The following is a 20554-nucleotide window of genomic DNA, read 5'->3' on the forward strand; positions in this document are numbered from 1 at the left end:
AAGTATTTTTATCACCTTCTATTAAAGCAGAGGCAGAATTCACTGCACCAGGATCCCCTGGAAAGCAGAGCGATCTGGACTTAGTGAGTCTCTGCTCTGTTTAATTCTTTGGCCACTGTAAAACTATTCATGATAGAACTGCATAGAAGCATCTCCCTTGCAGGCAGACTTACATTCATGCATTTAAATGGCTTCCAAGAGACGTTGATTATGGAATTTGGAGTCTGAATGTAAGTGAATTTGAAATGAGCCTGGCTGGGAAATTGTTCTGAATGAAAAACACAGTCAGATCTATGAATTAGATTCTACCCATCCTTTGGTCCAATTCAAATGCCAGTTCCTCTAAGAAAATAAACCTACACTTCCCCGGACTCTCCTACCCTTTGCATATTCTTCCTTTCTGGTATATAACCCACTGTACTTTATTCTGCAGCTAATTCCATGCTTGATTTCCCTCTGTGGATAGCCACTTAAAATGTTTTCTGGAATGGAATGAAAGGAATTAACCTCTATTGTTTATAACTATCATGGAGCTTAAAATTCTTCCATTGGCAGGTTCTGCGTGCCCCGGATGACATCTAGAAGATTGCAGTCCTTTGGCTGTCCTTCCACTTTGCTTCATGTTCACTACTTGGCCATTGATTATTCTGGAGAATGTCTCTCTCCTTAGCCAAGCACTTGCATATCATAACCAAGAAAGAGTAGCCAGCCAGCCTTTTATCAGCAGTGGCTCTGGGAGACCAGTGTGAAGTGTCAGCCGTGCAGAGGGACCTCGTGCAGTGCCTTTACCTCCTTCGAGCCTTCCTGCTCCCTATTGATGACAGGGCAGGGCAACATGGCCAGATACCGGCCTCCCAGGTGAGCTTTGGATGTGTCAGACCTCCAAAGTATCCTGCTGCTCTGCTGAAAGGTGCTTTAAGTAGAGTAGCTTGTAAAAAATAAATAATACTCATTCTCAAGCTGCCCCTGGCTCCCTTAGATGTTTCTAAAAGGTGCCAATGAAGCCCACAAAATATTGGCGATGAATAGGAAGGGAGAGCAGGTTCTTTTTGTCATAAGAGTGAACTGTGACTCATACCTCCTGACTCATTGCAAACATGCAAAGGAAGCCAGTCCGTGGGGGGGCACTCTAATAGGATGTTTCTCCAGTGACTCATGTAGGCCTGGAATGAGGAGCAGCCTGAATCAAGCCAAACAAGTGTATTTTTAAATACGGGAGGGCATGTTTCCTGGGACAGTATGATGATGAGTCCTACACACTTACATGCTTATTTTAGCCCAGGCGTTGAAATATGTGGGCGTGGTCTTTGCGGAGCCTTCTCCTGTGATCATGTTTTGTTTTGTCAGTGGGGAGAAATGTTTAGTGATTAACTGGCACTGGTGAGAATACAAGATTTCAGGGCAATATTTCAGTGTAAGGAGATGAAGACTTTTTGAATATTGCAAGTTCAACAATGTTGCCCCATGGGACAGGTAACCACTTCACATCTAACCATGCATTCAACAAACATGTTTGGAAACTCTAAGTACAAAGACAGAGAAGTAGTCCTGGGTCTCCGGGGTCTTCGAATTTCTATGGAGAGACACAAAAGCAGACATAGGATTGGGGAATTGACAGAGGGTGAGATGGAGACACTTAGACGTGTCGGCCTAAAGATAATGGGGACAAGGCATCCCACAGAGGTGGTAACAACTGCGCTGGGTCTTGAAAGACCTTCAGAGCTACCACCAAGTAGGGGAATGAGATGAGGCTGGGTGTTTCAAGTAGAGGAAAAGTGTATGTTCAAGTTTAGAAGTCTTGCAAACAGTTTATTTGATTTGATTTGTTTTGATCATTCTATTTTGTTCTCAAAATTTGAAACTTTTCTCCCTCTCACTTGATAAATACATTCTGGAAATTTTATTTTTAAAAATGTGAAATTGGCGTCTTCAGGGCTAGGCAGGGTACACACGGTAAAGACTTTGGGTGGAGTTGGGACTTTGAGGGATTTTAAGCAGAGTGGCTCAATTATTTTCACTATGATAAAGCACTAATAAAACTAGGTTTAAATGCTTGTTACTGCTCTATCTGTATCTTGCCGTGGCTATAGTTAGATATTCATAAACCCCTCATGCGTGGCAGTGAGGAAAATGAATCTGTCTTAAGGGTGGGGGACCATTTTCAGGCCTTTTATCACCATCTGGCACAGCAGTGATGACCACTTGAACCCAGCCCAGTGGCAGCGGGAAGGGAAAGGCGGGAATATGTTCAGGATATTAAGGTGACTGAGAGGAGTCCAGGCTACCCTGGATGACTGAGCGGAGGAGACAGCTGAGACGGGGAACCCAGCCCAGGCAGAGAGAGTGAGTTCAGTTTGGGTCATTTTGAGTGTGAGGTAACTAAGGGACATCCAGGCGGACATGTCCAGTGAGGAGCTGGTTGTCTGAAGCTCAGGGAATAGTTCTGGGCTCAAAAGAGAGATTTGGCAACTGTGAGCATGGAAGCCTTAGGACTAGATGAGTTCTTCTAGGGTAAGAGCGAAGAGAGAGAAGAAAAGAAAGATGAGAACAGAACCTTGGGCAGAAACCCCCCCCCCTCCCCGCCCCAACAAACACAAAACAAAAAGTAACAAGTCTATGTAGGAGACAAGAAAGAACAGTGAGATTGAGAAGAAAAACAATTATCCAGTGCTAGTGGGCTGTTGTCATTATTTTTTTCCCCTCTGAGGTCTTAATGGCTGTCAAATAATCTTGAAAGCATTCGCAAGGAATCCATATGCATATATACATGCTAGATATAATGTCTTTTTTACCAGGAAACATAGTGCCATGTTGGGTATCTTATGTACATTCCAGTGATCGTATGAGATGTCCTGATCACATGTATGTGTAAGTGAATGGTAGTGATATCAGAAACACTCTCTGTTTTTAGAGAATTGGGGAATTTTTATAAAATGAAAGTTCCTGAATGCATTTGTCATGGGAGAGGGAGAAAACTGTTTCAAAATACCAAGAACAAGATCAAAAGACCAAAAAGGAAAATAAAATAACTGTCTGCAAAGGAGGGGAATGAAAGTGTCTGAGAGCATTAACTTTTATTTCATATGGAAGGAAGGGTTGAGAATTTTCATCAGAATCTTCCTCCTGAAGTCATAAACATCTTATTTTTAGTCTCATCCTTAGTTCGTTTCTTCATTAAGATGCATTCTTATCTAAAATGACCTCTTCTTGGTGAGGGTTTAAAAAGAAAGAGAGAGAGAACGATGATGGCCAAGAAGCTGAAGGCCAAAATAACCTTTGCTGAATTTGGTTTAGGACAAATTCAACTGGAGGCAGTCTGTGATTGGATAACAACCACCTGAAAATACAAGGATATTATAGAAACTTCAGGAGTTAATTATCATTATATGTCAGCAAGACCAGGGGCAGAAAGTAGTAGACATTCAGTATAAGAAGAATGTGGAAAATGAAGGGTTAAAATATATCTTTACTCATCAATTTAAGACTGACTTCTTCACAGACACACATTTCTGAGGCAGAATCTATATGTGTGGCCATCCCAGAGGCCCAGGAACAAGAAACCAATGTTTCATTCCTCGGAATACTAATTAGCCCACAATCTATAAGATGAAAAACTCGTCTCATTAAAGCAGTAACAAGAGCTTAAACCTAATTTTATTAGTGCTCTTTAATAGTGAAAATAATTTTATCAACTGCAAAACCAGATTCACTTCTAGGATGTCTGTGTGTTCAAGACAATGAGATGTACTCTGGGAACACACCCTGGTGAATGTGCCACATTTTACTCAAATTTATTTCCCAAAATACCACCAAATACCTGGTTGTTTGTTTGTTTGTTTGTTTTTATTATTTATGGCTGTGTTGGGTCTTCATTTCTGTGCGAGGGCTTCCTCTAGTTGTGGCAAGAGGGGGCCGCTCTTCATCGCGGTGCGTGGGCCTCTCACTGTTGCGGCCTCTCTTGTTGCGGAGCACAGGCTCCAGACGCGCAGGCTCAGTAGTTGTGGCTCACGGGCCCAGCTGCTCCGTGGCATGTGGGATCCTTCCAGACCAGGGCTCGAACCCGTGTCCCCTGCATTAGCAGGCAGACTCCCAACCACAGCGCCACCAGGGAAGCCCTGTTTGTTTGTTTCTGAGGCTACTTCTGTGAAATAGAAATCCAGTCCTAACGTAATATTGTAAAGAAATCAGAGTGCATAGGGCTATTTTTAATGAAAAGAAGTAGTATAATTTGGCTACTTATTCTAAATCTGAGACATCTGGGGTAGTCATGGGTATGTGTGTGATCCGTCAGGGTCAAAGGGGCTCAATGGCTTTATTATGTGAACACTGGGAAAGTTCTGGCTGCGTAATGGTTAGGACAGCAGCGGCAGCAACTGTGCAGTTAAAAAGCCACTGGGGCAAGGAGACCTCCAAGTACACTGATTACACACATATTTTGTTCAGAGAATAGCCTCTGCAGGCTGAATGCCTCCTACACTTACATTCTGCCTCTGCCTCTCTCTGGCTGTGTGACCGCAGACAAATCACTTAGCCTCTCTGTGCCTTGATTTTCCTCGCCTGTGAAATAGAGATGAGAATCGAACCTGTCTCATATGAGAATTAAATGATTTAGTAATTGTAAAGCACGGAGAACATTGGCTGGTATATATTAAGTGTTATATAATTGCTTGACAAAAAATAGATTGGTCTGATTAGTTTGATTTTCTTAATCTTCCAGGATATTAGTCTTGCATTAAAAGAGACAAATTTTATTAAGACAAGGATCTATTAAGCCAGTGAACAAATAACATGTCCCTAAGAGTCTATGAATTGTTGATTTTTTTCCTCTGGCATGAAAACAGTAACATTTTCATGCGAATACATGTCTGCCATAGATAAATTGGAAAATGCAGTGTTCTTACCAACTGTAAGAATTGCATATCCAAAAATTACCTTAGTTAGCAAGATCAAGTCTTCATTAAAATAATGGATCAGAGAAGAAAGAAATGGAATTAAATTTATTTTTAAATCACAGTAAATAGGCGTTCTAGAAAGTATTAACTTTCTGCTTTAAAAATCTTTCATAGAGGGAAATTGATGTCTGTTGAGTGGCTTGATAACAGGGACTCTGGACCCAAACTGTTGTTAAACCCTGGCTCTTCCTCTTCTTAGCTCTGTGAACCAAGCTACATCACTCCTCTGTGCCTCGGTTTTCTCATCTGTACAGTGGGGATGATAATAACTCTGTCTACCTTGTGGAATTGTTATGAAGAGTAAATGAAAAGATACTTGTAAGGAGCTTAGAACAGTTCTTGTACATGGTCACTGCAATATTCTGAAGTAAATAGCTTACCTTTCTAGGCTGCTCACCTTCTAATTTGCTGAAATAAATTCCCCAAGTGTCTTATAATTCAGATTATGTCCTTTTCAAGTTTTCCAGCCAGCTGTTACTCGTCTGATATGTAATGCCTTATCCTTTAGTTTCCTCTCTTTTTGGTAAATCTCAGTCCAGTGCCTGTGTGAAGCTTGACCTTTTCCTAAATTATTTGCACGATGCTTGAGGATATGCTTCTTGGGGCCTGGTGTTCTGTTTGTGCACTGAGAGGGCCTCTTGGACCCTCTGCACAAACCTGCCCACGTGATCCTGGGTAGGAGAGAGCCATGCTCCTTATCATGCACTCTTCTTTAAGAGGATTGAATGGAACTATATATAGACGAAAATATTAGGGATTTAACTCTATTTTGTTCACTAATATAAATCTTCATCCTCTCAAAGCCCATGTTGGCAAAAGCATGATTGTCAATAGATTATTCCCTCAACATCCCCCTGTATCTCCCTTAATTCCACCATCCGGGGGGTACGCATTGTTGACACTGTTCTGCAATCCTTGAGGCCATATGTGCCTTGTGACAGAGTCTGACGCGGACCTGAGATGGGCACTAAGCCCTAGTACTCCCGCTCAAAGCCATGTGTAGTAAACGAGGTGTGTGGGGAGTGGGTAAGTGACCCCCCCCTCCCCGGCAGGACTAGTTGTTGGTTGGCAGTTGATCTACAGAGGAGGATTACCTACTGTATTTTGGGTACATATCAGATTTGGGTTTTTTTTTCTGTGCAGTTGTGTAATTAATCTGCTTCCTTTATAAAGTTCCTCATTTTTTTATTAAGAGAACACCTATATTTGGATTTCAGAAAATTGGGGGAGAGAAGGCAGAGTACTGGGTCATTTTGCAGGTTGGAATATTTATTTTAAAGCAGTGGGTGAAGCATGTGTGGAGCCTTCCAAAGTGCCCCTGTCACAGCAAGAGTGCTGAGACATGTGCTATGCAAAAGCTGGCGGACATCCCTCATCCCGTTTTATTAAAAGTGCATGAAGTGGGGCATAATAGAAACCACGTAGAAGAAAAGCATGTTGAGGGAGGCACGAGGAGGAAGGAAACCAAGGAAGGGAATGTGGGCATGTGTCCGTGGAAGGCTGGCCATGTGAGAACCATGAAGAATGCAGAAATTACTAAATCAGGATTCCTATTTTTTGTAAGTTCATAATCAAGTGTGGGGATTCTGAACAGGTAGAGGAAATAAAAGGTCTATGGAAACACAAAGGAAGTGGAAGTTGGGCAGAGCTAGAGGGAAGTGCCTTTAACAAAGGGATGGGCTTTGGAGGATGACTCAATGGACTCCGTGAAGAGGGAAACCCAAGAGCTTAACATGTGCAGATACAAGCAGGGGTGTTTTATTTGATGAAGAGGTAGAAACTGTGGCTGCCTTTAGCATTCAGTCATAGGTCAGAGGAAAGTTAGGAGAATGGAGTAGGGGCAGACTGGGACGTGTTGAATGTTTTGCTAAAGTATTTGCATTTTATCCTAACACCGACAGGTAATCACTGAGTTTTTAAGGGGCGTCATATACTGAGTACGAAAGACGAGAAAGAACGTCTTGGCCTGTCCTCTTTCCTTAATTTCGTATGTATCAGACTTAGGGTTACTTATTTTTAGCCCCTTTGGCCAGCTCCCCAGCTCTGGTTAAGGCTCTGAGCCTCAGGTCAAGATGTCATCCATGGTCATGGGACGGCACACAGGACTTGCTGGGTCTTCAGTGAGGCACGTCCCAGCTGCTCAGTAATCAGCCTCTATCCCAACATAACCCTCCAGTGCCCATCTCACATGGTTGAACAGGCAATTATTTATATCCATGCTAAATTTGCTGTATGACAGTCTCTTAATGTGTCGCTTCTTAGAATAATTTTCCTTATAAAAGAAATTTCAATAAGGGTATGCAGAAATTGCTTCTTGGATGTGCTGTCCTTTGCCCTGCCTTGGACTATTTACCACCCAACTAGAATTTTCCTCTTTCTTTATCTTCCACTGTACCTCCCAATGCTGCAGCCATACCACCCCCAAAAGGTAGGTAAAATATATGTCACATTTGGTTTTACATTACTAATATATACCACAAACTTGATACTCTTTTCCAAAGAATTCATTCTTTTTCCTATTCTTTTCTTCTCTTTGGGCTAAGAAAGAGACCTTTCCTAGACCTGTAAGTGGATCCAGAAACAATTACTTTGCCAAGAGGTAAGGTGTCAAGGATCCAGGTTCTGTTTTCCTGCAACTCTTAGTTGTTTCGGCCAGAGGACCAAGAAAAAGCACAAATACAGAGCATATCAGTAAGACCATTTTTCAATTATAAGCTAACTTCTAGGAGTCACTTAGCTCACTCTTATCAGAAATCTTAATTTCCTGGAATTTCTGCACATTTTATCATTTGGTTAAACATCTTATAAGATGATGAGATGCTGCTCTATAATCTTTCAGGTGAACTGATACCTTCATGAAAGGAGGTTAAAGTGAATAAGATTTCACACAAACTAAACCTTGTACTAAATTCAAGATTTGGGGGAAAATTACACATCATATTTGTATTCTGCACAACACTTTATAGCTACCATTTATTGAGTGCTTATTATATGCCAGGCACTATGCTAAGTGTTTTATGGGAATCTTCTCACTATATCTTTACTCACTTCTACAGATATAAATTACTGTTATTATCATCATAATAATAGAGACTTGGTGACATTAAAGGACTTAGTTGAGAAGCTATAGAGGAAGAATTCTAGCCGTAGTCCTGACTCCTAACCACTGAGTACTCAAGTTTTTATGTGATTCATCACTCGTCCTTAATACACTGAAGTATCAAGTTAAGTGGAGTCCAGAATAACAGGAATCCTCAAATTACCTGAATTTTAATTCCATTAAAAAGAGAGGAAGGGTAGGGGAAGAAAGGCGATAGGAAGTTGTTACTTTATTCCACTCCTATTTAAACCCTGTTAATGGCTTCCCATTGCAGGTAGAATAAAGCCCACACTCCCTAATGTGGTTTACAAAGAATTAGATGATCTGATGCCTACCTACTTCTTCAGCCTCATCTTTTACTCATCTCTCCTTGTCCTTGAACTCAAGGTCATATAGATAATGAGTGGCAGAGCTAGGATCCAAACTCAGGCAGAATGGCTCCAGGGCCACGCTCTTAACTACCTTGCTAGTTGGATGTATGAATGGATGAATGGGTAGATGAAGGAATGGGTGGGTGGATGGATGGATGAGTGGATCAGTGCATCGATGGACTGATGGATGGACAGTTAGGTGGACATGTACATGCGTGGATGGAAGGAAGGAAGGAAGGGAAGGAAGGAAGGATATATAAATGAATGAAGGAAGTAAATGAGGGAGGGAGGAAACTAATTTCAAAGAGACTTGTGACTCTTAGAGTTTATATACAACTAGTCAAATCTATTATAGCTTTTCCATCAGCATCTGCAATACTCTTCAGTGAGATCAGGATCCCCATTCACAAAAGTAAATGCACACATATACTCTTTTATCCATCTAACAGGTGAAATTGAACTAAAGTCCAGGTGTGGAGAGGTACCTCTGAACAACATTAGAGTCTGATACCACTTAGGTGATTGGACTAGGATGCCTGCATAGACAGGCTATATATTTTTGATCCAGCCAGTAAACGTGACTGCATGAAATGCCAATCCCTGGCTCCAGAGGTGATAGGCAGGGCAAATACAGCACTACTTCTGAAAGCCCATCAAAATCATCTGCAGTAGTTTTACACTGTCTGAAATGTTGTTCCTTTTTATTTGCTTAGAAAGCTCATATTCTACTTTTTTAACTTAACTTTTTTATGCCAGTGTAACTTAAATAAATAGAAGTGTTCAAATCCTGAAAGCACAACACAGCTCAGTGAATTTTCCAGTCACCAGCTATCCATTTTGCTACTCCTTAGCTCAAGATAGAGAGTATTATGCAACCACCAGAGACAATTGTGGGCTGCCCTCCCCCCAATTTCTTCTTGTCTCCAAGAGAACAATACCCTGTTTCCACCACCATCGATAAATTTTCCATTTTGAGCTTTACATAAATAGGACCACATAGTATGTTGTCCTTTGTAGAGGGCTCTGTTTGTTCAACACTGTGTTTTCTATTCATTCATGTTACTGTGTGCAGCATAGTTTTTTTTTTTAACTTTATTTATTTATTTATTTATTTTTAAACATCTTTATTGAAGTATAATTGCTTCACAATGGTGTGTTAGTTTCTGCTTTATAACAAAGTGAATCAGCTACACATATACACATGTTCCCATATCTCCTCCCTCCTGCATCTCCCTCCCTCCCACCCTCCCCTTCCAACCCCCCAAGGCCGTCACAAAGCACTGAGCTGATCTCCCTGTGCTATTCGGCTGCTTCCCACTAGCTATCTATTTTACATTTGGTAGTGTATATATGTCCATGACACTCTCTCACCCTGTCACATCTCACCCCTCCCCCTCCCCATATCCTCAAGTCCATTCTTTAGTAGGTCTGTGTCTTTATTCCCATCTTGCCACTAGGTTCTTCATGACCTTTTTTTTTTTTTTCCGTAGATTCCATATATATGTGTTAGCATACTGTATTTGTTTTTCTCTTTCTGACTTACTTCACTCTGTATGACAGACTCTAACTCCATCCACCTCATTACAAATACCTCCATTTCATTTCTTTTTATGGCTGAGTAATATTCCATTGTATATATGTGCCACATCTTCTTTATCCATTCATCCGATGATGGACACTTAGGTTGCTTCCATGTCCTGGCTATTGTAAATAGAGCTGCAATGAACATTGTGGTACATGACTCTTTATGAATTATGGTTTTCTCAGGGTATATGCCCAGTAGTGGGATTGCTGGGTCGTATGGTAGTTCTATTTTTAGTTTTTTAAGGAACCTTCATATGCAGCATAGTTTTTAAAAATTATTTCTTTGTAGTAATTATGTTGCTATATGAATAAGCTATAATTTATCTAATGTATTGGATGGACATTTTGGTTACTTCAAGATTTTGGCTGTAACAAGTAGTGCCATTATTAACATTCAGGTACCTTTCTTATGTAGCACCTGTGTATGCATTTCTTCTGGGTTTATATCTTTGGGTAGAATTGCTGTGTCATTGGCTATGAATATTTTAGCTTGACTAAATACTGTCAAACTGCTTTTCAAAATAGTTGAACCAATTTAAACTCCTAACAACAGTTTATGAGAATTCCATTTTTTCCACATTCTTATCCACACTTAGTTTTTGTTTTTGCTTTTTTTTAATCTCTTCATTGTAGCCATTCTGGTGATGTTTGAAAATATCTCATTGTAGTTTAAATTTGCATTTCCCTGGTGATTAAAAAAGCCAAGCATCTTTTCATGTGTCTATTGGACACTTAGATATCTTATTTTGTGAAGTACCTATTTACATTTTGCCTATTTTTCTACTAGATTGTCTCTCTTTTTATTATTGATTTTTAGGTATATTTATATATTATGGATACCAGTTTTTTTTGCCAGGTAATGTTGCACGTTTTTCTCCTACCCTGAAGTTGCCATCCTTTTTGTATCTTTTGATGAACAGAGAGGTTCTTGATCTTAATATAAGCCAATCAACATTTTCCTTAGGGTTAATGATTTTTTTGGTCCTGCTTAAGAAATCTTTGCTCACCTCTAGGTTATGAATGTATTCTCCTGTATTTTATAGAAGCGTCATTGTTTTTTCTTTCACGTTGAGACCTATAATCTACTTAGAGTTGATTTTTGTAGATGGTGTGAGGTAGGGAGTCATAATTCATTTTTTAGATGCATATATAATTGGCTCAGCACAAGTTATTGAAAATTCTTTTCACTGTGGTGTCACCTTTTTCATAAATCTAGTGATTGTATATAAAAGACTATATATGAGAAACTTAAAAGCTTTTGCACAGCAAAGGAAACCATAAACAAGATGAAAAGACAACCCTCAGAATGGGAAAAAATATTTGCAAATGAAACAACTGACAAAGGATTAATCTCCAAAATTTACAAGCAGCTCATGCAGCTCAATATCAAAAAAACAACAACCCAATCCAAAAATGGGCAGAAGACCTAAATAGACATTTCTCCAAAGAAGATATACAGATTGCCAACAAACACATGAAAGAATGCTCAACATCACTAATCATTAGAGAAATGCAAATCAAAAGTACAATGAGGTATCACCTCACACCAGTCAGAATGGCCATCATCAAAAAATCTACAAACAATAAGTGCTGGAGAGGGTGTGGAGAAAAGGGAACCCTCTTGCACTGTTGGTGGGAATGTAAATTGATATAGCCACTATGGAGAACAGTATGGAGGTTCCTTAAAAAACTAAAAATAGAACTACCATAGAACCCAGCAATCCCACTACTGGGCATATACCCTGAGAAAATCATAATTCAAAACGAGTCATGTACCACAATGTTCATTGCAGCTCTATTTACAATAGCCAGGACATGGAAGCAACCTAAGTGTCCATCATCGGATGAATGGATAAAGAAGATGTGGCACATATATACAATGGAATATTACTCAGCCATAAAAACAAACGAAATTGAGTTATTTGTAGTGAGGTGGATAGACCTAGAGTCTGTCATATAGAGTGAAGTAAGTCAGAAAGAGTAAAACAAATACTGTATGCTAACGCATGTGTATGGAATCTAAAAAAAAAAAAAAAAGGTTCTGATGAACCTAGGGGCAGGACAGCAATAAAGACGCAGACATAGAGAATGGACTTGAGGACATGGGGAGGGGGAAGGGTAAGCTGGGACGAAGTGAGAGAGTGGCATGGACATATATATACTACCAAATGTGAAATAGATACCTAGTGGGAAGCAGCCGCATTGCACAGGGAGATCAGCTCCGTGCTTTGTGACCACTTAGAGGGGTGGGATAGGGAGGGTGGGAGGGAGACACACTAACACCTATTGTAAAGCAATTATACTCTAATAAAGTGTTTAAAAAAAAAAAGACTATATCTGAACTCCCTATCCTATTCTATTGTTCTGTTTTTCTATTCATGGACCAATATCAAGCTGTTTTAATTATTATAGTTTTATAATGTCTTTCTATCCACACGTATAATTGCTCCAAATTTGTCATTTTACCTAAGTACCATAATAATTATTTTGCTATTAAAGCTGGTAACAACTAGCACTTACTGATGCTTGTTTTATCTCAGTTAATATGTGAATCATGTATCACTTTAGATTTCATCTTAGCAGTAATCTGATAAGATGCATTGCCTTTTTTTATAATGAAAAAATTGAGGCCCAGAGGAAGGGTAAGTTGATAAAGGTCACATTGCTATTGAGTAGTGTCACCAAGATTTGCACCCAGGCCGACCTTGCTCTAGAACCTGCTCTTTTATTAACGTAACTGTGTGCCTGGGGTGTGGCCTCAGGTCATTCTTGGTGAATTGGCTATCTTTTGATGCTAGTGTCTGATTTTCAGTCCTAACACTTGTCGGTATTTTTTTCTCTCTCCATGTCGTTAAAAAAGGCCCAGAAGGAAAGTGAACAATGAAGCATTGGATTAGACGGTGTGTCTTTTTAGTGTCGATTTCATACTATTTTTAGGCATGAGAGAGGAGAGAAAAGAATATCCAGAGTTCTGTTAAACCAGGTTTCAGGAGCTGGGAAGAGATGAGCAGCTTTCAAGCCTCTGATCCCCTGTCCTGAAATAGCAGGGGTGGAAGCTTCTACACTGGCAGGAGCTCAGCAGTGGGGGAACTGCACATTTTGTCCTCACTCTCTTTTCCTTTTCACCTCTCCCACCTACAAAAGGTTCTGAACTTTTAGCATCTTCCTACACAGCACCAAAACTCCAAAACCAAGCTATCAAAGAATAGCCGTTCTAAAAATAGAAACTCAAAGGTCACAAGGGTAAGATTTTTCTGCAAAGGTATAAAGAGACATTGCATCTGAGAATTCATGGGTATATTACCCAGACTGACCCTAGAGCCACAAAGAGTTCTAGTTTGAGTTTCCACGCTGTGGATACCTAGTAAGATTTTACAACCGCTCTGGCAGTTTTCATGTATTAAATGCTTTTGTGTTTATGATTTATCCCCTTCTTCCTGTAGCTCAGAATTTTAAAACAAAATGCCCTTTGTGTTAGGCCAGTGCTTATCTCTCTTTCAAAGTGCACCATTTCCAAAGACTGTTGCAGTTGAAATAACTCATTATTTCATGGTAAAAATACTCAAAGTTTGCCTAGTACCTCCAAAACATGTGTCCCTGTATTCACTTGCAAATGGATTCACAGTCTCAGTATAACAAGGGTCATCGAAAGCATGGGACAGAGCTTTTCAGCATGTCAAAAATTATATTTGTCTAAGAAAATTCCCGTGAAAGTGCAGAAATTACATGCATTTGCCTGTGTCATCTTGTCATTCTATCTTTAGTCATGTAATTTTCTTATGTAATGGTCTGCATTAGGTGATATTAATAGATTGAAAGGGGCTGAAAACAAATAACAATTTTCTTATGAAAGGAAGAGTAAATACTAGCTCATCAAACATTTTCTAAGCATATCAAATGCCACTTTGATGCCCTAACACCCTAACTGAAATGTGTAGCCATCCTGTCATTCAAGGAAATAATACTTTAGGACATAAGGTTAAATGCAGGTGTAATCTCCAAGTTCTATAATTATTGATGGATATTAGGGACTTAAAAATACATTACGTGGTGTGTGTGTTTGTTTGTATGTGCATGTGTGTAATGTCTTAGAATCTTAGACTTGGCAGGAACCTTACCAGCCCATTTACAGGTAAGAAACTTGGAGCCCTAGAGCTGAGGTGACCTTCTAAGGTCACAAGGCAGCACTAGAACCCTTTCTTTGTATGCACCTTTCATTGTTTACTTGCTGCACTGCAGTAGCCCTTGTTCTTTGAGCCTCCAATGATGATACTTGCCTCACTTCACATTATCCAGTGAAAAATGGGAACAAATCTACTTTTTTTTTTTAAATTAATTAATTTATTTATTTTTGGCTGTGTTGGGTCTTCGTTTCTGTGCGAGGGCTTTCTCTAGTTGCGGCGAGCGGGGGCCACTCTTCATCGCGGTGCGCAGGCCTCTCACTATCGCGGCCTCTCTTGTTGCGGAGCACAAGCTCCAGATGCGCAGGCTCAGTAGTTGTGGTGCACGGGCTTAGTTGCTCCGCGGCATGTGGGATCTTCCCAGACCAGGGCTCGAACCCGTGTTCCCTGCGTTGGCAGGCGGATTCTCAACCACTGCGCCACCAGGGAAGCCCACAAATCTACTTTGAAAGGCTAAATGCTACATAAGTGTATAGCATTCTTATTTTTTATTTTTAAAACAAAGGTGTGTGGATTATAGAAGCTTTCAAAGTTGGCCTATTTATAAGTGAATTAGATGTCAGTAAATTAATAAGAACCCATTTTACCCTCAGCCCTGAAAATACCTTAATATTCCAGCCTTAAAAGACCAGTAAGTTGATTCTTTTTTTATAAAAGAGAATCTCGTGTTAAAAATAGTGTGCTTAAAAAAAGTTGGTTTTGAAAAAGTCTTGCTATTTTTGTCCCATTGAAAACTTCTCTTTAAATTTCATGTATAAAAATCATTGCCTACAAATTCAACAGTTTTTTTCCTCAAAAAGTGTTTTTATCTTCCTTAAAAAGCAGTAGTAAACCTCCCCCTCTCTGTTTTTGTCTGTTTGTTTAAACCTCTGAATTAAGAACCCTGTTCATGAGAGTCAGGCCATCCCTGTGAGCTAATAACAAGCTCACGTTTATCCCTGGGATGGCCTGGGCCAGGGTCCACTTGCTATATGATGAGAAGCATCATAATCCTGTTGGCTCACACTTGCATTGAGCTTACTCCCTGTAGGCGCTGTTCCCTTTTAGTCCCCACAGCCACTTGATGAAGTTTATACCATTGTTGCCCCCAGTTTACAGATGAGAACACTGAGACACTGGCAGATGAAATGACTTGCCCAGGTGACTCAGCAATAGGCAAAAGAACCAGGATTTGAACCGCAGCAGCCTGGCTCCCAGCATCTTTGCCCCTTTTCCACCATCATGAACTCTTGGGCGAGCCATTTTGCCTTTCTCACTACTCTTACCTGCAGAATAAAAGAGGGAAACAAATCAGATGCTCTGGACCAGTCCTTCCTGCTCGATCATCCTCAATCCTGAATATCTGCAATTTGAATGTTTTTGAGGAAAACATTAATACTTATTACTTTTTATTTATTAAGTATTAATACTTTTTCCTTGCCTCTAATACAGGAACATCCTTTTAAGGATGTAAAATCCCAAAACATATCAGTCTTTTCATTGCTTCTTTTGTAACATGTCAAGGAACAAATTGTTTTGATTTGCTGTTTGCCCATTCCTCATCCCAGGGGATGAGTCTCAAAGAATCTTAGGATGATGGCAAAGCCATCCTCATGTGGAGGTTGAAAACACTGGCTCTGGTGTAGAATGTTGGGTGTGATTCCTGGTCCTGTCACTGCAACAATGATGGGCTTTGGAGCCAAGTCGACCTGAGTTTGAATCCCAGCTCTGCCACTTGAAAGCCATGTGACCTTGGACAATTTTCTAACTCTCCTATTTCTAATTTTATAAAAAGAAATTGATGTTATCTTCCTAGGGGCTTGATGTAATAAGTAACAGTAATGGTGCCTGGCATGTGGCTGGTGACAGTGGCATGGCCATTGTTGGTACTGTCACATGGCCAGGTGTTGTCCCTCAACAGGTGCTGGCTGTGCACTTATTGTGAGCCCCACTGGACTGCAGGTCAGGATGCTGGTTTCTGTTGAAGGAGGAATCCAAGGAGATCTAGGAGTGTGGGTGGAGAAATTAACTTTCAAAGTAGCAATCACAAGGAAATGCCCTGAGCTCTTGATATCAACTAAGGCAGGAAGCTGCTGCTGTGTCAACTAAACCGTGGGTTTCCAATGCTCCTTTGGAGCTACCTAAAAAAAGGCTCATGATGGAAGGCTTAATTTCTCCAAGTTTCACCTTTCTTATATATACAATGAGGTTAAGCATCATGCCTACCTCCTGGGTTGCTGTGAAGATAACGTCTGTAGAGCCCTTGGTGAGTTATACACAATCTTCTGTCCGTGTCCCCGCCCCCATCCCTATTATTAACGATGTTGTTTCCCTCCCTCTTCACCCAAACAAGAGACGGGCTTGTTGGGCTCAGTTTTGTTTGGCTAGCTCAGCTCCAGTAGTCCCCTAAAACTTTAACTAGGGCATAAAGTACACATATAATCTCACACTAGCCCCCAAAAAGATACTGCCATAATGTGATTAATAATGAGGTTTTGTATGGCGATAGTGGTTTAAAGTGCTTCTGTAGACTGGTAAATTTTATTGCTTCAATGCTTATGAAAGTGACAGCTCATTGCCTAGGGCAGCAAACACATAATCCTGTGTTTACTTTTCAAGTTCCTGAAATAGCTTTGTGTATCTGGTCAGAACTTCACTTTTGCCATCTCTACTGGTAATGAGCTGGAGTGGGATGACTTATATGTTCTTGCCTCTAATTTCTGAGATGGAACAGGCTTGACTAAGAATTGGAGGAATCAAAAAACAGCCTATGTTCCTGGAAACAATATGCTGGCATGACATTCATTGTTACCACCACCGCCTTTCTCCAACTTTTATCCTTTCAAAGCACTTTCCTGTGAATCGTGTCATTTGAGCCTCTCCATAGCCTATGGGGAAGGCAAAGGAGGTTTCATTTCCATTTTTTAGTTTAGAAAATCAAGGCTTAGAAAGGTGAAGTGACTAGCTTCTTATTGTCATGGGCTGGACTTGATCTCAAACCTTCTGCCCTCAGACCCAAACCTTTTCTGCATGACTGCAAGCTGCTGCTAGCCTATGCCCTTACCTTCTCTGGAAGAAAACAGCATTTACTATGATAAAGTGTGAAGATAGAAGAGGATTGTGTATAAGTGTGTCCCTACCGAAGCAGAGCATGTCCTCATAGGTTTGATCAGGGTTCACTCACCAGGGGCCTTCACCCGAGGATCCTCTCTAAGTAGAATTCATGTTCAGCTACACGGTGGGCACCAGGGTCTTCCCCAAGTACAGAAGTTCTCTGCTGTAAACCCTACTCCCGCCCCACTCCATCCTCCTCTCCGGGGCTTCCAGAGCTTAAAATTCTATCATTTGGGGTCTTGAAGACGAATTGGTCTTTAAATAGATTCCAATTAAAATCAGAATTCTTTCACTGTAAGTAACAGCTTATATTTAAAGAAAAAAAATTTAGAATCTTGTTTTGGGGGGTCACAAAGCCTACTTCCTTGGGCTCCAGTGTCCTCATCCCTTAAGACATGAACAGTAAGACGCGTTCTAAAGATCAAATGAATGTACGTAAAAGGGCTATAAAAATGTCAGCTTGACAGAGAGCTGAGAAGGAAGGGGCTGGTGTACTGGTCTGGGAAGGAAGAGAGAGGTGGCCATACCTAGAACTCAGAGCACTGGGTCTGACCATTACAAAGGAAGCTTTGTAATGGGGTGGCTTGAAGGCAGTCTGACTGACTTCAGGGTTTGGTCCAGGACTGAACCAGTTGCAGCCTTCAAAGCCACTTGGGTTGCTTTGACCTCCAGCCATCTGTGTCTGAGAATGTAAAACAAATGGTTAATGGTGTCTGAGGTTAATGATCTCAAATATCCCCTACTTAATGCCATAAGAGGAAAAAGGGCCCCCTGGAGAAATAATCAAGGATGCTATTTTCAAAGTTGCAATTAATTGTGTATTTGGGAAAACTCATCTTCTGCCAGTTATTCTATTGAGAAATAGGAAATTAAGGGTGATGGAGGAGCTGTGACTGACAGGGCAGTTTGAATAACCTTTATAAGGTCAAGAAGGCAGATGCAGAGCCCATATTCAACACCAGGGATCCTGGACCAAAGCCATAATGATCATATCATGGAGTGAGTTAGGAGCTCACTTCCTGCAGTCAAAATATGCGCCTAAGGGTAGGTCTGACCGTCTGACCTTAAACTGTGAAGTTTCACGGTGACTACCCTTTGGTTGCCTTTTCAAAATGCCTTTTTTTTTCCACTGTGGCTTGAGCCAAATATGCCTCTCGTCATCTCCCTTTGGAGCATGTGTCTGTATCCTCTCATTTCCCTTCTCAGACTTCCTCCCTTCTTTCCCTCCTCTTTCCTCCAGCTAGTGAGACCTGCAACGATTTCCACCCGATGTTCTTCACCCACGACAGATCCTTCGAGGAGTTTTTCTGCATCTGTATCCAGCTCCTGAACAAGACATGGAAGGAAATGAGGGCAACCTCTGAAGACTTCAACAAGGTAAGGAGAATCTGAAGCAGAGACAGAAGCTGCCTGTGTCCCCGGTGGAGGCCCACCCACCTTTGCATGGTCCCTTCGCTGGGTGTGGGAGGAGAATGAGGACGACTGTGATTTGAGGTGACATTAAGGATGGAGAAAGAAAGGCATACCTGTACAGACGGGAAGCTGTGTGCCAGCGATGCTCTTATCTCTCTAGGGATAAGCTTGGAGCAGCTTTGTTCCTTCTGGCTTACTAAGCAGGGGCCACCAGCAGAGACCCTTTCTTGAGAAATATTGATAAGATGAACTTTTTCCTCTAAAGGCCTTGGTCCGGGATGCCTTGTTACTACAGATCTAGTGGGGAAAATGCCTCCACTCCACCTGTGCAGGTGGCTGCCAGGGAGAGAATGAGATGAGGAAGGCTGCTGTGGTCACTTGGTTTCTTTGTGGGTTATGGCTGTGTTGAGATAACTGCCCTTTGCTCTGTCACAACGAGTATTAAAACGCAAGACCTCTTTCAGGGAGTTGAGTAAGTTTATATGGAACACGTCCTGGTTTACAGAAAGCATTTGGTTTTTTTGAAGAGTGTGAATTTCACATTCCTGTTTGTGAGTGAATGTTGGGTGGAGAGAAGAGTGCTGACCAACTTAAAGGAAGCGGAAGCACCGTGTACACTTTTCAAGATAAACAAAATCTTTATCCTTAGATCAAAGCCTTGTTAGCAATCATGACATGGCTAGTAATAACTGATGGTTGGGACAGGTATGCTTAGGTCTTTAATCATTCTGGTTTGCTACTGTATGTGACTCTGGGTTTGGTTGGCCCCATCACCCATGCCTGCTGACCTGGTACTGGAGACATAACTGTTTCTAAGAGTCTAAGTGTCTGGTCTCACAGTCATCCCGTGGGGCCTTCATGGGTTTGTGCTTGGGGCATAACATGATATCTGAATTCCAGCATCATTTGATGTTCTTGTTGGTCTTTGCCTCCCAGTCCTCTTTTTTCTGAACTTATATCTGGTCCTTCTTTTCCACTGTATTTCTGGTCCATGGCATCTTGAACCAATATTGGTTAAAAAGAAAGAAAACTGGGAAGAGGACACTCTTCCCCAAGCCTTCCCCAAGGCTAGAACCTGACAGTCTCCATCAGTATAATGATCTTACCTGCAGTTGTAGCAGAGAACGCCATTCCATCCCAGTCATCCTGAGCCACCTATTCAGTTCTTTCTTTTCCGTTTTTGTGAATCTGTTGCATGTTTTTCATTTGTGGTTACCATGGTTTTCGAGTATCATAACCGTATCGACTTGCTTTAGGCTGTAAATTCAAACACATTCTGAAAGATCTACGTTTTTTACTCCCCTCCCCGACAATCTGTGATTTTGATGCCCTATTTTACATCTTCATGTTTATCCTATTGCTGTTCATTGTGGTTATAATCACTTTTACAACATTTTTTCATTGTTTTTTACTCTGTGTACTGGCCTAAGTGACCTTCAGTCCTTTTATATATTTGTCTGGGCCATCTATTTAACTCATTGAAATAGGCCCCAGGGATTCCCGTCTGTGGAAAACACTGATCTGTAAATTGCATGCTAGAGCTGCAAGTGTCTGAGCAACTATAGCCAAGGACAGACATGATTCAGGAGCGGAGGTGGAGGAAAGCAGCCCATTAATTCCCTTATGATTGTTAACTGCAACCTCCTAAGTGTACTTCCCTTGATTATGAGGGACTTTGCAGTTCAGGTGCAATTATCCTTGGGAGAGAGGGAAGAAGGAGCACAGAGACCTTTGTTCAATCAGGCCAAAAAAAAAAGGGGAAAGTTAAATCAGTAGTCTCTGAAATTGCTATGGCTACGTTGCTTCTGGATCAGTTCAACTCTTCCTGTACTGCACTGTTTCTGAAAGCCATCCAGTCCT

The 20554-nt window shown here is 41.0% G+C and overlaps 1 protein-coding gene across 6 annotated transcripts in view; it reads left to right on the plus strand.

Annotated features, from left to right (window-relative positions):
- ELMO1 (engulfment and cell motility 1) overlaps positions 1 to 20554 on the plus strand; it is a 556794-nt gene that overhangs the window by 361911 nt on the left and 174329 nt on the right. For all 6 annotated transcript variants that reach the window (XM_007195081.3, XM_007195082.3, XM_057549627.1 and 3 more), the window contains one exon: positions 18522 to 18658. In XM_007195081.3, coding sequence (XP_007195143.1) covers positions 18522 to 18658 — 137 coding nt within the window. The remainder of the gene's footprint in view (positions 1 to 18521; positions 18659 to 20554) is intronic.

Source organism: Balaenoptera acutorostrata, chromosome 7, assembly GCF_949987535.1.
Source record: "Balaenoptera acutorostrata chromosome 7, mBalAcu1.1, whole genome shotgun sequence".
Taxonomy (NCBI): Eukaryota; Metazoa; Chordata; class Mammalia; order Artiodactyla; family Balaenopteridae; genus Balaenoptera; species Balaenoptera acutorostrata.